This window comes from Xyrauchen texanus, unplaced genomic scaffold (genome assembly GCF_025860055.1).
Source record: "Xyrauchen texanus isolate HMW12.3.18 unplaced genomic scaffold, RBS_HiC_50CHRs HiC_scaffold_839, whole genome shotgun sequence".
Taxonomy (NCBI): Eukaryota; Metazoa; Chordata; class Actinopteri; order Cypriniformes; family Catostomidae; genus Xyrauchen; species Xyrauchen texanus.
In genome coordinates, this window is record NW_026266840.1 from 1 (window position 1) to 19,730 (window position 19,730).

At 42.1% G+C, this 19,730-nt stretch overlaps 2 protein-coding genes across 6 annotated transcripts; both read left to right on the forward strand.

Moving 5' to 3' along the window:
* Positions 1–615: 615 nt before the first annotated feature.
* On the forward strand, positions 616–9,706 carry LOC127642793 (DNA-(apurinic or apyrimidinic site) endonuclease-like). Of its 5 annotated transcripts, none has more exons than XM_052125278.1 (5): positions 616–753; positions 7,611–7,730; positions 7,812–7,975; positions 8,191–8,383; positions 8,798–9,706. In XM_052125278.1, exons 2-5 carry the CDS (start codon positions 7,670–7,672, stop codon positions 9,310–9,312), a joined length of 933 nt encoding a protein of 310 aa, XP_051981238.1. In that variant the 5' UTR covers positions 616–753; positions 7,611–7,669; the 3' UTR covers positions 9,313–9,706. The 5 variants fall into 5 exon arrangements, with proteins under 5 accessions (XP_051981238.1, XP_051981239.1, XP_051981237.1 ...); XM_052125279.1 differs by lacking the exon at positions 616–753 and adding an exon at positions 766–1,006; XM_052125277.1 differs by lacking the exon at positions 616–753 and adding an exon at positions 767–1,075.
* Positions 9,707–12,097: 2,391 nt separating this feature from the next.
* On the forward strand, positions 12,098–16,476 carry LOC127642794 (uncharacterized). The gene is made up of 8 exons (XM_052125281.1): positions 12,098–12,166; positions 12,311–12,434; positions 13,106–13,513; positions 13,720–13,966; positions 14,602–14,795; positions 14,959–15,184; positions 15,383–15,531; positions 16,442–16,476. Exons 1-8 carry the CDS (start codon positions 12,110–12,112, stop codon positions 16,474–16,476), a joined length of 1,440 nt encoding a protein of 479 aa, XP_051981241.1. The 5' UTR covers positions 12,098–12,109.
* Positions 16,477–19,730: the final 3,254 nt, after the last annotated feature.

Sequence of the window (19,730 nt, forward strand, 5' to 3'; positions counted from 1 at the left end):
ATATATATATATATATATATATATATATATATATATATATATATATCAAAATGAGACAAAGAACTGTAAACAGATGTCATATGTCTTCAATGGATGTGTTACAGAATGTGAATTTATCATAAATAGATTGGATGTATCTATTGATTCATTTACTGGAAAGTATCTATGAATAGTTTTGAAATTAATATCATCAAGTGATGGCTAAATGTAGAAAACTGCTCTGTCAGTAATAGAAATGTGATATGGGCTGCTGATCAAAAGACTTGTTTATACCAAGCAGAATGTCGAGATCATCACAGCTGGGGATATTATTAATAATAACTATATTAATAAGATTTATTTTATCTTATTTAAACGATTATGTTATGTTAACAGTTCACACTTGCCACTCTTGCACACTCATTGGTTAAAGGACCATAACAAAGTTAAAATGGCATTAAAATGCCTGGACAAAATGATGGCTATGATACGTAAAATTTACTTTTATAGACAAAAAAATATGTATTAATAGTTAATTTAACCTATTTTTATAATTAAATGAGAAAGTGATGCATATGGTTTAGATAATATATTTTTGGAAGAGTCATTTTAGTCAGGCAGTGACTCAGGCACCCCTCCTGGGGCACCACGCGCTGATGCACTCTGCAAACGGCACACTGCAGAAAGAAAGCTGTTGCTTTGTATTCGTACAGAGAAGCTCGTACATAGTCTTACACAGATGTGTGTATTACAAATGAAAGATTAAAGTGCTCGGTAAGAGAGAGCTATTTAACTACATTTAGAAGGCAAATTGATATTTAATGAATTTCCGTTTGGTCGTTGTAAACACACCCATTTTAAAAACTGAGCTCGCGACCAATTAGTTCCTATGACAGGAACACGGGAGCAGGAAGACGACGGAGGGGACACACAGCTGACGCTCGACTTTCGAGGAAGTTTATGTTGCAAGCCTGAAGCGTGACTGCGCCGAAGAGGGTGTTTACACGATTATAAATCACACTTTACAGTAAGACCAAACTCTTGTGATCGAATTGGAAGGGCGGTTGAGCACGACTGCTCCGTGAATGGATCAGAGGTAGGTGGCTGGAATAATATGGATTATGATGGAGAAGATGAAGAAAGGGAAGAAAGTAGGGGACGGATGAGTGACAAAAGAACCAAAGGGAATAAAAGAGTCAGGAATGAGAAAGATAATGATACAGAAAGTGAAGTAGAGGGGCAAGGTATGGTTCAAAAAGAAAGAGAGGAAAAGTATGTAGTCATAATAAGATTTAATGAAAAGAATCAGGGGAGTATGAAGAAAGTTAGCCCACTAGTGCTAACATCAACTCTGGCAAACAAGATAGGGGATATCGAATATGCAAAGGTTCTAAATGATGGCAATTTATTGGTGAGATGTGCTGATGCAGTGCAAATGGAAAAAGCGCTAAAAGTTAAAGAGATAGGAAAATGCAAGGTGGAAAATACGGGAAGGGTAGGAACTCGGATGGGAGGTGGAAACATAGGAGTGATAACGGGGGTGCCAATAAGTATTAGCATGGAAGAATTAAAAAGGAATATTAAAGGAGGGAAAGTACTTAATGTACAAAGATTGAAATCAGCAAAGGAAGGAGTGATGAGAGATAGTGAATCGGTGTCAGTAGAATTTGAAGGAGAACATGTTCCAAAGAAAGTATTCTTGGGTTTTATGAGTTATCCAGTCAGGATGTTTGTACCAAAGCCGATGAGGTGCTTTAACTGCCAGAGATTTGGGCACACAGCAAAGAATTGTAATAGGCAGAGAAGGTGTGCTAGATGTGGAGGAGACCATGAATATGGGAAGTGTGGTACAGGGATTCCACCAAAATGTTGCAGTTGTGGAGGTGCCCACAATGTGGCATATGGAGGGTGTGAAATTATGAGACGGGAGACTAATATTCAAAAGATAATAGTGGAGAAAAGGATATCCTATGCTGAAGCTGTAAGAGTGTCAAAAGAGAGGGTAGATGTAATGAGAGAGCCAGAAGTTGTGGAAGAACAAGTACAATATCAAAGAACCAATGAAAGAATGTATGTGGGAAAAAGAGATCTAGTTACATTCATAGCAGGGTGATTAATAGCACTGCAGAAGTTAAATCAAAAAATGAAAAAATCCAGTTGATAGTTAAAGCTGCAGTTAATCATTTAGGACTGGTAGGACTGACGTGGGAAGAAGTAAGAGAGAACCTTACTATTCAGTCAAGTCAAGAAGCGTCATGGGTTGGTTAATCATTTTAATGGTAATTCTTTTACAATGGAATGCTAGAAGCTTAATGGCTGAATGGTCAAGAATTTAAGCATTTCATAAATGAATTGGAAGAGAAACCAGATGTGATGTGTATACAGGAAACTTGGCTGAAACCAAGTCTTGATTTTGTAATTCATGGATACACTGTGATTAGGAAAGATAGGATTGATGGAGGAGGAGGTGGGTGTGCAACATTTATAAAGCTTGGATTGACTTATAGGTTAATAGAAATGGGAGATGAGCAGGAATATATAGCGGTGGAGGTGTGGGAAAGAGGGGAGGGATAAGTGTTATTAACTACTATAACCCATGTAAAAGGTTGATGATTGATAATTTATTAAGTATTCAAGGTCAGGATAGACAAAAAGTAATTTGGTGTGCAGACTTTAATGCTCATAGCCCTGTGTGGGGGAGGACAAACAGATGCAAATGGTAAGATAATTGAAGAATTGATGGATGAAAGAGAATTGGTCAGTCTGAATGATGGAAGGGGAACTAGGGTAAATTTAGTAACAGGAATGGAATCTGCATTAGACTTAACATTAGTTTCTAACACTTTGGCTGGAAATACTAGATGGGAGGTATGGCAAACAACTACACTGGGTAGTGATCACTACCCAGTTTTATGCAGAGTAGGTGGGAGGGAAGAAATAAGGGTAGAAGAAAGGATCCCAAAGTGGATATTTGGGAAAGCAGACTGGGATCAATTCAAGAGGATGAGTGAAGAAATAATGACTAGGATTGAAACAGCAGGAAGTATAGAGGAGATAAGTAACCAAGTTACGTCAGCAATCATAATGGCAGCGGTAGAAGCTATTCCTAAGGGGAAAAACAGAGGTAATCGGAAATTGGTGCCTTGGTGGAATGAAGAGTGTCAAAAGGCAGTGAGGAAAAGAAATAAAGCGTTTAAACTAGTAAAGAGGGATCACAATATGCAGTCATTAATTCAGTATAAAAAAGCGCAGGCAGAAGTGAGAAGAACTATTCGGCAGGCAAAGAGGGCAAGTTGGAGTAAATTTTGTGATGAAATTGGAAGGTCAACACCGGTGGGTAAGGTATGGTCTATGATAAAGAGGATGGGTGGAGATAGGAGACAGTGGGAGTACCCAGTATTGACATTAGAGGAGGAGATAGGTGTCACCAATCTGGAAAAGGCAGAAATAATGGCAAAGTCGTTTACAAAGATACACAGTTCAGAAAATTTATCAGAAGAAGAGAGAAGGAGAAGGTCAGTAACTTTAAATCAAAATATGCATGCGTTAAATAGGAAGGAAGAGACTGGTAGTGTCATTGATGAGCCTTTTTCTCTGGCGAATTGGTTAGAGCGATTAAAAGAGCAAAGCCTACTTCTCCAGGAAAGGATCAGGTGTGTTATGTAATGTTAAAACATCTTGGTGAAAGATCACTATTTAAGTTACTGGAACTTTTAACAAGATATGGAAGGAGGAAAACTGCCAGTTGCATGGAAAGAAGCAGTAGTGATTCCAATTAGGAAACCTGGCAAAGATCCAAGTAAACCCATAAGTTATAGACCAATTGCCTTAACATCTAACTTGTGTAAGATAATGGAGAGGATGATAACAGAGAGATTGTCGTATGAAATGGAGAAAAGAGGATTACTGGTAAGTTATCAGAGTGGTTTTAGGAAGGGAAGGAACACAATGGATTCAGTAGTGAGATTAGAGACTGAAATAAGAAGGGCACAAGCAATTAAAGAGACTGTAGTTGCAGTATTCTTTGATATTGAAAAGGCTTATGATATGTTGTGGAAGGAGGGCTATTAATCAAGTTAGATAAAATAGGTATAGGTGGGAATTTGTTTAACTGGATAAAAGATTTTCTGTTTGGTAGGAAAATTCAAGTGAGAATAGGGGCAGAAGTGTCAAGTCAATATGAGGTTGGGAATGGGACTCCTCAAGGAAGTGTGATAAGTCCTTTGTTATTTATTATAATGATAAATGATGTCTTTGCAAATGTTTCAGAAGACATTGGAACATCATTGTTTGCAGATGATGGGGCTATGTGGAAAAGAGGAAGGAATATAGAGTACACAATTAGGAAGGTACAGAAAGCAATTGATAAAGTGGTAGAATGGGCTTATGACTGGGGATTTAGGTTCTCAATAGAAAAGACTCAGACAGTCTTTTTACCAGGAAAATAATTCAGGAAGAAGTTAAGCTAATGATGTATGGGAGAGAGTTGGAGAGGGTAAGTTCCATTAAGTTTTTGGGAGTGATTTTAGATGCAAGGTTGACGTTTGCAGAACATATAAAGAAAATGGAAGACAAGTGCAAAAAAGTAATTAATGTGATGAGATGTTTGACAGGAAGAGAGTGGGGAGCCAGTCGGTCATCGCTAAGAGTATATATGTGGCTCTGATAAGATCAGTGTTGGATTATGGTAGTATAGTGGTTGGGTCTGCAGCTAAGTCTCTTTTAATGAGGCTGGAGGTTATTCAGAATCAGGCTTTAAGAATTTGCTGTGGTGCTTTTAAAACGTCTTCAGTACCTGCCATACAAGTGGAAATGGGAGAACTGCCACTGGAATTAAGAAGGAATCAATTGATGGCAAATTACTGGGCTGGATTGCAGGGCCATAATGACTCGCGATCCCACGAAAGCAGTATTGCAGGATTGCTGGGAAAATGGAAGAAAGTTAAAGGAAAACTTTGGTCAGATTGGAAATAATATAGCAAAAGAGTTAGAAGTATTTAATCTTAGAATAAGCCCTACGGTAGTTTTTCCAGAGATTGCCCCTTGGAAGATGACATGGCCTGAAGTAGACTGGTATGTGCTTGAGGAAAAAAGGAAGGGAAAGGAAGAAGTTAATCTGAAAAGTATATTTAATATCAGAGTAGGTGGAAACTATAATGAATTTATGCAGATTTATACGGATGGTGCAAAAAAACCAGAGACGGAAGAAACAGGGTTTGGGGTGGCAATTCCAGGGAAAGAAGTAGAAATGAGTATAAAAACATCTAATAATTTAGGGGTATATTCTGTAGAGATGTTGGCAATTTTAAGTGCTTTGCAATGGGTGGAAAAGGTTAGACAGGAAAAGGTTTTAATATGCTCTGATTCTTTATCAGTCTTGGCAAGTTTAAGGTCATTCCATTCAAAAGCTCGGCAAGATATCCTGTATGAAGTACTTCAATTAAACACAAGATTAAGTCATATGGGATGTCAGGTTAAATTTATGTGGGTTCCAGCACATGTTGGTATTACAGGTAATGAGATGGCAGATAGGCTGGCTAAAAGGGCGCTAACAAAAGGGAATGTAGAAATGCAGGTTAATATTAGTAAAGCAGAGGTTAAAAGCATAATTTGGGAGAAAATAAATAAAAGGTGGCAAGAGAGGTGGGATAGAGAGAAGAAAGGGAGGCACTTATACCAAATTCAGAGAAATGTAAAAGAGGATAGGGTGGGAAGTGGGAATAGGAGAGAAGAGGCTGTGATGACGAGGTTAAGGTTGGGACACTGTTCAGCTGAACAAAACACTAAAGATGATAGGGAAGCACCAGACAGGGTTGTGTGAGGGATGTCAAGAAGAGGAGACAGTGGAGCACATAATTATGAGGTGTAGGAGATATGAAATGCAGAGGCAGGTGATGAAGAATAAGTTGAGGCAGATTGGGGTGCAAGAGATTACATTAAAAGGGTTATTAAGAGCAGTAAATGGGACACAGAATAGAATATTGATGACTTTTTTAAGGGAGGCGGGAGTTTTCAATAGGATTTAATTGATAAATAAAGTTTGTTGTTTGTGTGAGTGTTTATTTGAAGGGAATTAAGGTTATGTAAGTGTAGGAAAGAGAATGGACAATGATGTTTTTGTAGTTATAGTATCTGATCCACACTCCGGAGCAGAGGGGGCGGTAATGCACCAAAAAGCTGGATGCCAACCGCCGTTAAATTGGAAAGAAGAAGAAGAAGAATTAGTTCCTATCGTCTCATTCATTCAGGCCGTGCTTATGCTACTTGCAGGCTGTATAGTCAGGTATCTAATATATGTGCGTGCGGTGCATTTGCTGCATACTGCAATCACATGCATTTAGATAGTGTTGTCATGGTACCAAAAGTTCAGTAGTCGGTACCACTGATCTATATATATATATATATATTAGACGCTACAGATAACAGTGACATTTAACGGTTCTCTATACCAATTTCAGTACCACAGCACAAATATGCTAATACCAGTTTAGTTATTTTAATAATTAAGTTTAATTTAATTTCATTATAAAATGGTCTAATCAATCAATTCTAATCAATAACAAGTGAAAATCTAACTTTTCAACTTTTCAGCTTGTGATATTTTGAATTATTATTATTACTACTACAGCCGAATATTACATTTTACTATACAGTTGTAATATATTTTTATTAAATTATTTCAATTTCAGGCATCTTGCATTTTATTATGAATCGTGCTTTTATTATGACGTGTGATGCCGGAAGCGTCATTTTCCAGATAAACAGTTCTCCACACGATCCAGTGTGACCATTGAAGACTTTTAAATCACGGCTGATTGTTTACACTGGCTTTTGAGTCTGACAAATGAAATGTAGGACACAGTTTTAAAGTGTTTCTATTAGATTACTGGTGTTTGTGTATGTGGTAATTTTAACATTTTATGTTTGAATTTTTATTACTGTGAATCACTTTGGTCAACTCTTATATAGTCTAAATGCTATATGAATAAAGCTGAGATTAAAGTGCAAATGCTGTGATTTAATTGTATAAATATATAGCTTACATGTGCTGCGTGGATCACAGTAGATTAGTGCTCTGCTGTGTCATCTGATACATCTTGTGAATGATTTTCAATGTCTGTGGAGTTTCCACTGATTGAGCTGTCAGATTTATTTAAAGTACACTGCTTGTCCACAGTAAGATTGCAGCCTTTAGTGGTTTAATAATCACACTTGGACATATCACAATTTTTAATTTGATTAATTGTGCATTTCGGTGTACAAGGAGTAACAGAGCACACGATCAAAAAAAGCGTGTGTCAGTCATAATGACTGGTGCCAGATAGAGTCAGTGCTCTGTACCACAGAAACACTGTTACCATTACCATCCATCCATCCATCCATCCATCGTCAACCGCTTATCCTGTGTACAGGGTCGCGGGGGGCTAGAGCCTATCCCAGCTAACATTGGGCGAAAGGCGGGGGACACCCTGGACAGGTCGCCAGTCCATCGCTTTTTTTATTTTAGTATCGACTTAGTACCGAAGTTTGATCACTTGTTTGTGAGGGTAACAAGTCTGTATGGCCTTTGTTGTGAGATGGTTGCATTACTACACATTTACACATGCCATTGCACTTGTCCTCTCTTGTAGGTATACGTGTGTTTGCTGTCAGTTTCCAACGTTTGTGTGGTCTTAGAACAACTGTAAACATGCCCAAAAGATCCAAGAAGAATGAGGAATCTGTGGACGGAGAGACTGACAATGGAACTGGTACAGTGTTTTCATAATATGGAAGAAAAATTGGCAGGTTTACAGATTGCATCAGAGAACATATTGTACCTTTTCTCACAGCACCTACAAAGAAAGGGAAAAAGGGGAAAGAACCGGAGGCCCCAATTCTGTATGAAGATTCCCCAGATAAGATGACCAGTAATGATGGCCGTGCGGCCAACATGAAGATCACCTCCTGGAATGTGGATGGCCTGCGTGCATGGGTGAAAAAGAATGGCCTTGATGTAAGAGATCAGATGATTTGTGCCTAATTGGCACTGCATGCTGCAAAAGTTCGCAAAATCCTCCCATTGATTCTGTTTGCAATGAATTGTATGATCCTTTCCTAAGCAGTCAAACCAGTCTGTGTGTGTTTTAGTAAGTCCATGGCAATCAGATTCTTAGAAGAGGTATGGTATGAACATTTTCCACCATTTTCTCTTTGTTTGTCTGCTTGCAGTGGGTCCGTCAGGAGAATCCAGATGTGCTGTGTCTGCAGGAAACGAAGTGTGCTGAGAAAGCCCTGCCAGCTGAGATCAAGGATATGCCCAAGTATCCACACAAGTACTGGGCTACATCAAAGGACAAGGAGGGTTACAGCGGGGTGGCGATGCTGTGCAAGACTGAACCTCTCAATGTCACCTATGGTATTGGTAAGGATGGCTTAGTCTTTTTTTTTTAAACATTGGGTATTTTAGTGTATATGGACTGCCTTAACTTGTATTGAACCTGGAATATTTCTTTAAAAAGCACATAGACTTGCATTGAAGGAGGGACCTGAGACTAGAGCCCAGAATATCATAGAAACTTGGGGGTGGGCTCTGGACTTAATGTAAGCAACCATCCAGAACACTATCAACTGCATAAAAATGAGCTAGAAAAACACTCTGGACACATTTGCAATGACATAGCAACACTTTGGCATTGTGGCAGCAAGTTTTTATGGGCTAGCACCACTCACATTTTATTTAGAAAGTGACAAATCTAGTTAATATAAAATGTAATCTAATCTTTTTGCACTATATCCATACATTTACAAGACTATATCATCTTCTCCCTCAATATAGATAAGGAGGAACATGATAAAGAGGGTCGGGTCATCACTGCAGAGTTTCCATCTTTCTTTCTGGTCACAGCTTATGTGCCCAATGCCAGTCGGGGTTTGGTAAGGCTTGATTATCGCAAGACCTGGGACGTAGATTTCCGGGCCTACCTGAGCAGTTTGGACCAGCGCAAGCCCCTGGTGCTGTGCGGTGATCTGAATGTGGCCCACCAAGAGATTGATCTTAAAAACCCCAAGGGTAACCGCAAGAATGCCGGCTTCACCCCTGAGGAACGAGAGGGCTTCACCCAGCTTCTCACGGCTGGGTTTAACGATAGTTTCCGGGAGCTGTATCCGGAACAAGCCAATGCCTACACCTTCTGGACCTACATGATGAACTCTCGGGCCAAGAACGTGGGCTGGCGTTTGGACTACTTTGTGCTGTCGTCCGCCCTGCTGCCGGGCCTGTGTGACAGCAAGATTCGAAACACTGCCATGGGGAGTGACCATTGCCCCATCACCCTGTATCTGGCTGTGTAGATCAGGTTGCATACATTATATCAGGGTTCACATGCACCCAAACTGTCCCTGTGTCACAGTTTGAGTTCTAGCCCTAGATTAGCATTTCCTTTCTGAAACAGTGGTCCAGAATGGATGCTCCGATTATAGCTAAATGATTTTGAAGCTTGTAAAGTACTTTCTCATGCAAGATACAAGACACATTTGAGACACATTGGTTTGCATCAAGTTATATAGTTCTTTGGATTTTGTCTTTGTCTTTTTAACTTTTGACATTTACAAAACGTCCCACTTATTACAAGTTAGTGGTAGTTCATGTTTTAAGCATGAAACAAGATTTTCAAAAGACTACTTTAAATTATTATTTATTTTTTTCTGCTTTCTGTCTGTCTGTGAACATTTGTAAGGTTTTGAAATAAAGTGTACTTTATATAAAAAATTAATCCATCAGCTCTATTTCTTTTTTGACACACCTAATAAAAATACTATAATCTAAGCAAACTATGTAATTGTGTATGGAAAGTTCTGTAGTGAATATACAATTCTCTAGTTACAGCTCTGCTCTGAAATACTTTATAAAATACAATAATGATTTTTAAAAATCCTTAGCCAATAATTAGAATGTCTGGAAAAGTCATATATATATACGTATATATATATATATATATATATATATATATATATATATATATATATATATATATATATATATATATATATATATATATATATATCATGAAATTATTTGGAAAATATTGTGTGAATCCTATTTAATGGAGTTGTGATATATAATTGTACTGTTTTAACAATTAAGCAATAATAAAGATATTATGGAGGGTTGTTTAAAAAAACGACAACAAAAAAAAGGCTATTTTGGGGGATTTTATTAAAATCTGAAGAGAACAAAAAAAAGTGTATCATTGCTAATAAGCTAATTATTTATCAATTAGATTAATGTAACTTTTGAATAAACCATAAGGGAGGATTTAATTGTACACTAAATGAAAGACGCGAATCTATCATTTGAATCATGAATTTCTGCTATGGCTAAGATTTAGTTTATGAATATTAATCACGTTACGTGACGTTCGACCAATGACACCCGTTGGTATACTTGACTCATGAATATTAAATATAAATCGTGATCGGAAGCCCCAGAGCCATTGGGAAGCTCCAGCTCCAGGAAGATTACGCTGGCATGTCTAGAGTAATATTCATGAGCCAAATCGGAAATCCACAAAAACATCCTTCATAATAAAAGTCACTTAAATATGACCAACATTGACATAAATCTCCTGTTTCCATAGTGGCACTGAACCATCTGTTCCAAGACCAGTCTTTATATTAATCCAAATGAACGTTAAAAACACGAGTAAACAAACGCGAGCAGAAAAAAACTGGGTTGACAGTTTGGTTTGTGATGTGGCCTCGCATTATCAAAACCAGTTTGATATGGTTTTGGACCACCAGAGGGAGAACTCAGTCGAAATACACTGTAGACCAGACCAAAGCGGATTAGACCGGAACCTGCGTCGTCCAGTCTCGTGTTTACAAATGAACAAAAAGGTCAGGTGGAAAACACAGTTAAATCAGTAAATAATCTGACTGAAAACCCCTTTCTTCTGAATTATGTCACACGGCTGGATAAAAGATTAATTTCGAGGTTCTTTAAACTTGATTGAAGTTGTAAAGAATGGACGCGCTATGGACGAAGACAATCGAAGGTGTGTAATTGCTTTTCCCGGTCTATTTTTTCCTTGTGGTAAAATACAACACCACAAACCAGAATGTTAAAGCGATAGCAATGTAGTAAATTCAGTCAGATTTGATTTCTACGATTATCATGCATTATTTTAGAAGAGAACATTTTAATATATTTTGATTATTTGTAACGCACCATGTCACTCAAATGCATGCAACTTGCATGGTCTTTTTTTTATTGTTTTCTAGCTCTCCCTTTGCTTGAGTCTTTATGATTTATTGCATCTCTTGTTAATCAGACCCCCTTTCATTGATGAGCTTCATGGTTCCTCCATTGAGGTTACTCTCTGCAGCCATGTGGCAGGTGACAGAACAGAGACAGGTGAAGCACTATGGGATGCTGGAGGAATTTGTAACCATGGTGACGGAGGCTGTGCCAGAGCTCCTGAATTACCGTCAAAGAGCCCAGCTGATTCTTGGATTAAGAGCAAGGGTAAGACATGGCACAAAGTAACATATCATTTTAGTGCACCATGTAAAAACATTAATGTTCTGTTTCTATAAGAAAATTAGTTGCAGTATAGTGTCTCTTATTTTGTATAGCTGCTTCTGGATTTGTGCGTGTTAAAAATCAAGTCGACTTGGACAATCTTCAGCCCCACTTGGATCGAGTTCGGGCTCCTCGTGTGAACACCACACTCAGTGAGGTATGAGAAGCAGAGCTGTCGTTATGGATGGAAAACTGGGAATGGTGTCCAATGCCCTGTGATGTGGGGGCCCACCCTTAAAACATTTTGTCCTGGGCCATGATGAGAAGGTTTGGAGGTGGGATTGAGGACTGTATGGACATGGTGTTTCTATCCACAGGTTGATGAAGACATTGAAGAATCTGAGACTCAGCTTTTTGGACCTTGTCCAGACCCTTATCAACAACCCTGGAGAGAGAGAACTTTTTCAAGGTTACCCATATACACATTTACTATACTCTTTCCATGTTTGCTGCCTTTATTTCCTGTGTAATAAAGTGCATTTACAAGTTTTACATCCCTTTACAATTAATAGAATGTTTTCCCGATGGTATACAGCCCAAAGTTCGACAAAAACACTTCATACGCTTATGGAAGACTTCCTCCTACAGCTTGATCGAATGATATCAGTCCCAGATCTTTCACAGGTACGTCAATAAACGCAATATTACAATGTTCTGTTCACTGTTTTTAGCTGCTCTTGGTCAGAGTTAAAGTGTACTTTGTGATCCTTTAGCAGTTCAGTACCATTTAGAAGGTCAATTCAGTATCAATGTGATTTTATTCCTCAGATGGCCTCATGGCTCAGGGGTTGTCCTTCTCTTCTGGATGAGTGTCTTCAGTCAATTTCTGTCCCAAAGCAATTGAAGATCCTCCTTGAACATCAGAGAGCTAATGGACATCTTCTGGAAAATGGTAGAATGTTTTTTATGTTTCAGTACAAACTTTGTAAGTTTTTCGGTACAAATATGAATGTTACATGCATCAAATTAATGTTTACTCATTCTATTTACCCACATAATCATGTGAAAGATTATATCAGATGTGTGAATACACTATGCAATTACATTGTGACTGTGCCTCAGGTGCATTCCCTTGCATCCGTGATTGTGGTGTGAGCCAGAAGACACCTACAAAATGAATTACAATGGAACAGTTTCATCAATGTAACCTGAATCACAAATGGACAGCTGCAAAGAAAACCAGTTGTGGGGTGCTCATTAGAGAGGTCCTAACTAGGTATAGGCAAGATGGTCAACTAGTTAGGTTTTTACATTACAGCGAGCCCACTGCATTATGTTTACTAGCTGTTTTTTAAACTAAGAAACATGTCTGATCAGGACCTTTATTATACATGGCTTGAGAGAATGAGAGATACTCTTTTAAAAAATCTTCATTAGTGTTCTGTTGAAGAAAAAGTCCTACACATCAGAAATGGCATGAGGGTGGGTAATGATGAGAGAATTTTCACTCTTGTGTGAACAGTTGCTTTAAGACAGACTAGTCTAACTTAATCATTCTGCATTAGAATAAACCAAACGCATATCTAAAAGATATAACGCATTTCATTTCTCTCTCTGTTGCAGAGTCTCTTCCACTGGGTCGAGTCGTCATACCCAGCAACCACACAGAATCTGGTGACCCATCTGAATTAGGAAACGATTCAGATGGTCTTGAAGATGATTGCCAAAGTTCTATAACCACATCTGATTTCCATATCTCTGGCTGGTCGGCTATGAAGGGAAAACACAAGAAAGAGACCAATGAACTGATGGAGAGAGAGGATGAAGTTGATGATGAAGAAGAAGAAGAAGAAGATGATGATGATGATAATGATGAAGAATACTTGCCAAACAAGAGTCAAAGAGGAACACTTGCTCATTCTAGGAATCAGGCAAGCTGCAAAAGAACACCAGGGAAATCCAATAAAAGGAAAAGAGAAGACAATGACGTTGAAGTGTCCAGAGAATTCACGTTTATCAATCACTTGAGGCGTACACAGGTGAGGTTGTTATAAGCAGTGTTGGGGAAGCTACTTGAAACTGTAGCTTCCCAAGATACAATCTACTCAGAATTTGAAGGAGATAAAGGGATTGTTCAACCTGAGAAAAGAAAAAGAAAATTCTGTAATCATGTAGTCCCTTTTGTCATTCTAAACAGTGATCCACAGATTTTCACGTGTTTTTGCATAATTTATTAGACGAGGCTTCTTACCCCACCACTGAGGCTTCTAAAGTCCCTTGGACAGATGAAGAAACATTCGGTCTCATCAAAATATGGGGGAAAGACAGTATACAGCGGACTCTAAAAGACTGTGCCCACAACCGCCACATATTCAACCTCATCTCAAAGATGATGTCCGAGCGAGGATTTGCCAGAACGGCAGAACAATGTCACACCAGGATCAAGCGGCTGAAAATGAGCTTTCGACAATGCCATGAAAGCAAGTGAGTTTACTAACTCATAAATACACTCAAAGGGATAGTTCACCCAAAACTGAAAATTCTCTCATCATTTACTCACCCTCATGCCATCCCAGATGTGTTTGACTTTCTTTCTTCAGCAAAACACAAACAATAAAGATTTTAGAAAAATATTTCAGCTCTGTAGGTCCATACAATGCAAGTAAATGGCGATCAGACCTTTATAGCTCCAAAAATCACATAAAGGAAGCATAAAAGTAATCCATAAGACTCCTATCTTCAGAAGTGATATAATAGATTTGGGTGAGAAACGGATCAAAATTTAAGTCCTTTTTAATTCTAAATCTCCACTTTCACTTTTACATCCGAAAGTCTCATGTGGTGCCTGTTAAGCTTCACTTTCACATTTGAAAGTGAAAGTTAAAGTGGAGATTTAGAATTTTGTTTAAATATTGTTCTGTTTCTCACTCATATGGATAACTTTTACTGTTTCCTTTTTTAATTTTTGGAGCTACACAGGTCTGATCACCATTCACTTACATTGTGTGGACCTACAGAGCTGAAATATTCTTCTAAAAATATTTGTTTTATTCTGCTGTAGAAAGTCAGACATTCACCCCCGTCCCAGTAACTGAAGTGAATGTGTGTTTGTTTGACAGTATGAAAGGAACAGTGCGACCTGAATGGAAGTTCTACAATCTGCTAGAGAAAATTCTCTGCAGGAAAGACTCCTTCACAAACCAAGAATTCAGTATCAATGCTAACGATGGCACAGTTGCCGATGAGTCCACAGGACAGCATGATGAACAGGGCATTACTGACCAGGAGTTTCTTGGTAATGCCGGACAAGAGGGTAACTCAGATTTTGCACTTTGGATTGCTGGTTTCAGTTCCATTTTAGTGTTGCTGAAGTCTTGCTTCAAGCTGTTCACATTGGTCGATTCTATATAGTGTAGCTTTGATGTGTAAAACTATGTAAAATTTAAATCAGTTTCTTTCTGTCATGTCCTCTCAAGATACTAGGAATGTCCCATGGACAGACCTAGAGACTCAAACCTTGATCAGTATCTGGGGAGAGGACCGAACCCAGCGAGAACTGAGAGGAGTCCAGCAAGACGGACACATCTTCGACATGATCTCTAAAAAGATGGGCGCTCAAGGTTACATCCGAACGGAGGAACAGTGTCAGACTAGAGTGAAGAGACTGAAGCAGTGTTTCAAACAGTGTTATGAGAATAACCCGTGAGTGCTTCACCTTCTTTAACGGGATATTGATTAAAAAGAAAGTTTAGATGGTTACTCTTTAAGCTCACACTAGATTGTCCTGATGGAGGGAAAGCAGAACCTGTTTGAGAAACATATTAAGAGCTGCCTTTGTGTTAGACTAGCTGCTTGAAAGTGCTATTGTGTTGTGTTGTTCTTTTTTTCCAAAAACTACAGCTTGGAGGGCAAAGAGCAAGTTGAATTTAAATTCTATAAACAGATGGAGAAAATTATGGGTAATAAGGAGTCCAGTCACAACCTTCTGACAGAGGTCAAAGATGAAGAGTCGGATAGTGAATACCAAGTGTACACATACCAGGATATAGGTATGAATTTGTTTCCATAGTTTCAGTAATATAATGTTTAGGACTGTAAAAATGCATTAATGCATCACAATGAAAATTCAATTTAATGATAAGTGGATTTAAAAAAATAGATCACCCAAAAATATTTATTGTCTCATCATTTACTTGTGTCGTCGTCGTCGTCGGCGGCAACCGTCCGTCTCGGGAGACGATGGTGTAGCTCGGTGCGTCTATCTGCACCGCCGGGAATGGCTGTACAGACCAATTCTAGAGTGGCAGTCCTTGCCGCACTGGGCGCAGGAGAAGGGGGATGGGTGGTCAGGCTGCTGTTGCCGCTGCTTCCGCCTAGCTCTCTTTGCCACGGCAGTGTCGTTTCGTGCCGCTTCTGCTTTGATTGTTACCTGCCGGACTGCTTGTCGCCAAAGCGGAGCGATCATCAGCCAGTCTCTCCCATGCGCTGGGGGCAATGCCGCATTGCTTCAGGTCCTTTTTGCAGGCGTCTTTGAAGCGCAATTTGGGAGCCCTGTGGTTCTGGTGCCTTCAGCCAGCTTCGCCGTAGAGGAGGTCTTTGGGGATGCGGCCTGCGTCCATCCTCCTGACATGCCCAAGCCACCGCGGCCGTCTTTAAGCTGGCGTTGCATACAAACTGCTCATGTTGGCTCGTTCCAGCACCTCGGTGTTGGGGATCTTGTCCTGCCACTTGATATGCAATATGCGGCGCAGGCACCGCATGATGGAAGCTGTTGAGTTTCTTCTGCGTGCCTTAAGTAGGTGGTCCATGACTTCGCTGCCATAAAGGGCGTACTGAGCCGCGCAGGCTTGGTACAGCGCGCAGTCTGGTGCGTCTCAGTGAGGCTAGAGTTGTTCCACACTCGCTGATTTAACTTGGCCATGACTGCGGCTGCCTTGGCGATTCTGCTGTTGATCTCAGGGTCGATGGATAGCGAACTTGAGATCGTGGACTAAGATGCGTGAAGTTCTCAACAACGTCCAGGCTGTACCCGTCGATGGCGGTGTTTGGAGAGTCTCTGCTCCTGCATCATGGCGTTGGTCTTCTTCAGGCTGATGGTCAATCCAAACTCCTTGCAGGCGTGTGAGAGGCAGTTGACAAGCTGCTGGAGTCCGTCTGCCGTGTGTGAAGTCAAGGCTGCGTCATCAGCGAAGAGCATCTCACGAATGAGTACCTCTGTGACTTTGGTCTTGGCGCGGAGGCGGGCTATGTTGTAGAGCTTGCCGTCCGACCTAGTCTTGGGATGTAGACACCCTACGCTGCAGTCTTTGATGGCGTATTGAAGGAGCATGGAGAAGAAGATACCAAAGAGTGTGAGCATAAGGGCGCAGCCTTGTTTCACTCCACTGCTGACTGGGAAGGCTTAGGATGTTCGTGCGTTGTAGCATACTGTGCTGTGCATATTCTCGTGGAAGGGCGTGACCACTGCAAGCAGGTGCGGTGGGCAACCAATCTTCTGCAGCAACCTGAAGAGTCTGCTTCTGCTGACCAGATCAAAGCGCCTTTGTGAGGTCGAGTGAAGGCGATGTAGAGTGGCATATGCTGCTCCTGACACTTCTCCTGCAGCTGGCGTAGTGAGAAGATCATGTCTACTGTTGATCGGCCATCCCTGAAGCCGCACTGGGACTTCGGGGTAGGCCGGAGGCGAGGGTCTGCAGGCGGGCCAGAGCGGCTGGCAGTGAACACTTGCCTACAATGCTGAGGAGGAGATGCCCGGTAGTTGTTGCAGTCACTACGGTCTCCCTTGTTCTTGTACAAGGTGACAATGTTAAGCGTCTCGCATGTCCTGGGGATGTAGCCCTGTTCCCAGCAGAGACAGAGGAGGTGGGTGAAGTGGTTTTAGCAGGGCTGGTTTCCAGCTCTTTAGAACCTCGGGAGGGATTCCATCAGCTCCTGAGCCTTCCTGCAGGCAAGGCAGTCGATGGCTTTGCTGAGCTAGATCCATGGTTGGTGGGGTATCTAGCTCCTCCATGACTGGTAGGTCTGGGATGGCGTTGAGAGCCGTGTCAGTCACCGCGTTCAGCGTTGCGTATAGCTCAAGGTAGTGCTCCGTCCATCGCTTCATCTGCTTTTCCTGGTCGGTGATAACCTCTCCGTCTTGGACTTGAGGGCGGTCTTGGAGGGGTTGGGCCTGTTGCCTTCTTGATGCCCTCGTACATCCCTCTTGCGTTTCCTGTCTCGGCAGCTCTTTGTATGCTGCTGCAGAGGTCTAGCCAGTAGGTGTTGGCGCAGTGGCTGGCGGTCTGCTGGGCTTTGTTCCTGGCAGTCGGAGGATTGTAAGATACTAGGGCTTGGATTGGCCTTGTAGGCCAGAAGGGCTTTCCTTTTTGCCTCAGTCACGGGCTCCATTTCTTCCCAGTGTGCCTCGTACCAGTCGACATTTTTCCGCTCCTTCTTCCCGTAGGCGGTAATGGCGGCGTTGTAAACCCAGCGTCGCGGGCGGAGCCACTTGGGTCGATGGTGTCATCTGCTGACACTCCTCGCTGAGCGTGTTCCAGCCTGCTGATGAACTGCTGGGTTTTCTCAGGATTGCTGGCGCAGCAGGCATTTATCGTGAGGCGACCCTTCTTCTTGGAGTGGTACAACCTTTTGGGTGTAGTCGCACCTTGCTTGCTACGAGCGTGGTCCGTATACGCGGTCGGCACTGTGGTAACTGCTGGGTGAGGAGGGCGCAACCAATATCCGCTCTTCTGGTGATGACCAGGTCAAGCTGGTGCCAGTGGCGGGATCGGGAGTGCCTCCATGACACCTGGTGGATCTCTTTACACTTGAAGAAGGTGTTGGTCACACACAGGCCGTGGTGGCACAAGAGCTCGAGCAGTCTCTGGCGTTCTCGTTTATCTTCCCCCTCCCAAAGCTTCCGAGGCAGGTGGGCCAAGCCTTGTGGTCAGCTCCTACTCTTGCATTGAAGTCTCCTAAGAGGAAAAGGCCTTCAGTGCTGGGCCACCTGGATATCAGCTTCATCTAGGGCCTGGTAAAACTCATCTTTTTCCTCGCGGTGGAGCAGAGGGTTGGGGCGTACACGCTGAGAATGTTGACTGGGCCAGAAGGCGTTGACAGCGGAGGGTGAGTATCCTCTCTGTGCCTGCTGTGGGGAGCTCGGTGAAACTGACAAGTGTGTTCTTCACAGCGAAGCCAACACCATGTTGCCTGGGTTGGTCTGGGGACTTCCCCTGCCAGTAGAAAGTGTAGTTTGTTTCCCTGATGGTGCCGTTGTCAGCCAGCCGGGTCTCCTGTAGAGGCGGCAATGTCGGCGTTCAAGCGTGATAGTTCCCTGTCAATGGCGGCCGTCTTCCTTGCGTCGTCGATCTGCAGAAGGTCTGCGGTTAGTCCTGGACACATAGTCCTGGCGTTCCAGCTAGCGAAGCGAAGAGCTGGAGGCTTCTTTCTTGGTTCTTCCTTTGACTTGCCTGGTGCGAGTGTTTAGTGGCCCACTTTTGAGAGATGCCTCTCTAATCCCCCACGCACCCAGTGGGGCAGGTGAGCCATGGCGGGGCGGCACCTTACTGGCTGGGGGCTGCCCAGCTTAAGGCGGCGGTGGCTGTCCAATGAGTGCGATGACCTCTCCCACCGTCAAAGGGACCCCTGGCCTTCGCTTCCTGCCATGTCGGACGAGCTTATAACCGGTAACTGCCCCCTCCGTGTTGAGTCGACATCTTGCGATGGCTGGAGTGTCCTCTCAGTGGAGCTACAGAGCCTGGGCAGGGTTATATGGAGAGCCAGTTGTTGCCCATGCAGCAGGCCCCCTCTCCACGAAGCTGAAGAATCAAGGGAAAGACAAAGTCGATACAACTTGGCTCCAGCTGCGCCGCAGGAGTTGCCGGTAAAGACAATACAATGTCAAGCACGCCTTAGGGACTCCAGCTCGGATTTTCTGTCAGGGTTTACTCCTTAGCCTATCCCCAGAAGGGGTATACACGCAAGGCAGCGGAGGTTTGGAATCAGAGTTACCTTCTCCTAGATGAGCTACCATCCAAGGTTGGCCGAGCCCCATCTGCCCGAGCGACTGGTTTGAGAGCTAGAGGACCGCCTTTGCCCTTCTCCTGATAGTGGAAGCGGTTTAGCCGGGCTTAGTAGCTAAGCCACACGGGAAGGCCAGGAGCTGGACTGGGTTGTCAGAGGCTGTTTGAGGCACGCACACCATTGGGGCATTTTATAGGGAGTGGGAGCTTATCCCCACTACCACCCCGGTTTTAACAACCTTGAACCA

What these genes read in the sequence shown, in the direction of transcription:
- LOC127642794 (XM_052125281.1), top strand. Translation starts at nt 12,110, where the DNA reads ATGGAAGACTTCCTCCTACAGCTTGATCGAATGATATCAGTCCCAGAT. An exon ending in CAGTCCCAGATCTTTCACAG is followed by an intron (nt 12,167 to 12,310) that starts GTACGTCAATAA and finishes TTTATTCCTCAG; the next exon opens with ATGGCCTCATGGCTCAGGGG. An exon ending in GTACACATACCAGGATATAG is followed by an intron (nt 15,532 to 16,441) that starts GTATGAATTTGT and finishes TGTTGATCTCAG; the next exon opens with GGTCGATGGATAGCGAACTT.
- LOC127642793 (XM_052125276.1), top strand. An exon ending in AGAGACTGACAATGGAACTG is followed by an intron (nt 7,731 to 7,811) that starts GTACAGTGTTTT and finishes CTTTTCTCACAG; the next exon opens with CACCTACAAAGAAAGGGAAA. An exon ending in CAATGTCACCTATGGTATTG is followed by an intron (nt 8,384 to 8,797) that starts GTAAGGATGGCT and finishes CCCTCAATATAG; the next exon opens with ATAAGGAGGAACATGATAAA.